Source organism: Nicotiana attenuata, unplaced genomic scaffold (genome assembly GCF_001879085.1).
Source record: "Nicotiana attenuata strain UT unplaced genomic scaffold, NIATTr2, whole genome shotgun sequence".
NCBI lineage: Eukaryota > Viridiplantae > Streptophyta > Magnoliopsida > Solanales > Solanaceae > Nicotiana > Nicotiana attenuata.
The window spans coordinates 137,241-139,447 of NW_017672036.1; the positions used below are offsets into that span (position 1 = coordinate 137,241).

A 2,207-nucleotide genomic window follows, 5' to 3' on the forward strand; every position below is an offset into this window, starting at 1 on the left:
AATCCAAAAGAAGCAGGACATAGTTGATGCAACCAATGGGGGTCTATGTACATTATACATTAATCAATCGTATGTCTGCTCATGGAGTGCTGAAGGTGATAATCAACAATATCAAGAGAACATGAATTATGTGGCCAACTACGGGGGACCGAGACTAGGTGGTCAGAATTGGGGTCAGCAGAATCAACAACACAGACCAGCTCAGCAGCAGTACAATAACAACAATAATCATGGGGCTATGCGACCATAGGGGAAAATGGTGCCTTACCAAAGGCAACAAGGGTACAACCAGCAAAATCAGCAACATGCTTATCAACAACCTCCACACCAACAGATTGGGAGACATGAAGATGGGTTTGCTAAACTCGAGGGTATGATGCAACAAGTGATTGGGTCCACTGGAAAGCTAGCTGACAGAGTAGACTCACATGAGTCAGCGATCAAAAATATTGAGATCCAGTTAGGACAGATTTCCATGGCCCTAAATAATTGTCCTCATGGGACGTTACCTGCAGACACTCAAATCAATCCAAAAGAGCAGGGCCCGAAGCAGCTGATGGTAGTGAGTCTCCGAAATGGTAGGGACTTAGATCTGGAGCAAGAAATTTCTCGTGAAAGCAGGCCGACCGAGACACTGGTGCCAGTACCCGTTGAGATAGATGATTCAGCACGTTTAATTGAGGTGACGGTACAGAATGCGCAAGAAAACACCAACAAGGAAGATGTGGTTGAGAAAGAGACTGAAGCTGCAGCGGAACCGACAGTAGAAGCAGTGCCTGAACAAGAGAAAAGCCAAATTACAGGGAAGAAGCGACCTCCAGCACCATTCCCACAGAGATTGGCTAAGTATCAAAAAGATGAGCAGTACAAGAAATTCTTGGAGATGTTGAAACAGATTCAGGTAAACATTCCATTGATCGATGCTTTAAAGGAAATGCCTGGGTATGCAAAGATGATGAAGGACTTGATGTCCCGCAAGTTCGACTTTCAAGACTTGGCCACGGTTACACTGACTCAGACTTATAGTGCTGTTGTGACGAGACCCATAGCTGAGAAGCTGTCTGACCTAGGGAGTTTCTCAATCCCTTGCACAATAGGAAACTTTGAATTTGCTAAGGCACTGTATGATCTGGGAGCAAGCATAAACCTTATGCCCCTAACTATCTACAAAAGGCTAGGCATTGGAAGAGCTAGACCCACGTCTATGCTACTACAGCTAGCTGACCGAACTGTGAAAAGGCCCTTCGGGATTCTAAATGATGTATTGGTACAGGTTTGGAAGTTTGTGTTTCCAACAGATTTTATCATCCTTGACTATCGGGGTGACAAGGAAATTCCCATAATTTTGGGAAGACCATTCTTGGCCACTGGGAGAGCTCGAATTGATTGTGAAACCGGAAAGCTCAAAATGCGATTAAACGATGAAGAGATAACATTCAACGTGCAGGAATCTATGTGCAGACCCAATGAATTTGCCAATTGCTCTCTAATAGATGCGGTGGATGTAGTGTTGGAGGAAGACGATGCAGCATTGAACCTTAAAGACCCTCTAGCAGCTTGTCTCATGAATTTAGACGAAGCTAATGGTGAAGACTTGGCAGAGTGGGTACTTGCTCTTGAAGGCCAAGGTTTCTAGAAAAGGGAGCTGGAGTTTGAGCCTTTGCACTTGGAGGAAAGAAAAACTCCTCTAGCTAAGCCGTCAATAGAAGAGCCACCAAAGCTGGAACTGAAGCCACTGCCATCTCATCTCAGGTATGCATTCTTAGGACCTAACTCAACTCTACCTGTTATTATCTCATCCAGTTTGTTAGATGTGCAGGTAGAACAGCTTTTGTCGGTACTAACTGAGTGCAAGACTGCAATTGGGTGGACCATTGCAGACATTAAGGGGATCAGCCCGGCCTTCTGTATGCATAAGATTCTACTAGAAGATGGGCACAAACCTTCCAGAGAACATCAAAGAAGGTTGAACCCCAACATGAAAGAAGTGGTGAAAAAGGAAGTGATTAAATGGTTAGATGCGGGAATCATATTCCCCATCTCTGACAGCAACTGGGTTAGCCCAGTGCAGTGTGTACCGAAAAAGGGAGGGATGACGGTAGTGAAAATGAGAAGAATGAGTTGATCTCTACACGAACAGCCACATGATGGCAAATCTGTATGGACTACACGAAGTTGAACTTGGCCACCAGGAAGGACCACTTCCC

The 2,207-nt window shown here is 45.0% G+C and overlaps 1 protein-coding gene across 1 annotated transcript; it reads left to right on the forward strand.

Annotated features, from left to right (window-relative positions):
* The first annotated feature begins 256 nt into the window (after positions 1 to 256).
* On the forward strand, positions 257 to 1,636 carry LOC109211456. Its single transcript, XM_019374987.1, has 3 exons — positions 257 to 885; positions 1,027 to 1,273; positions 1,448 to 1,636. The coding sequence occupies exons 1-3, from the start codon at positions 257 to 259 to the stop codon at positions 1,634 to 1,636; spliced, it is 1,065 nt and encodes a 354-aa protein (XP_019230532.1).
* Positions 1,637 to 2,207: the final 571 nt, after the last annotated feature.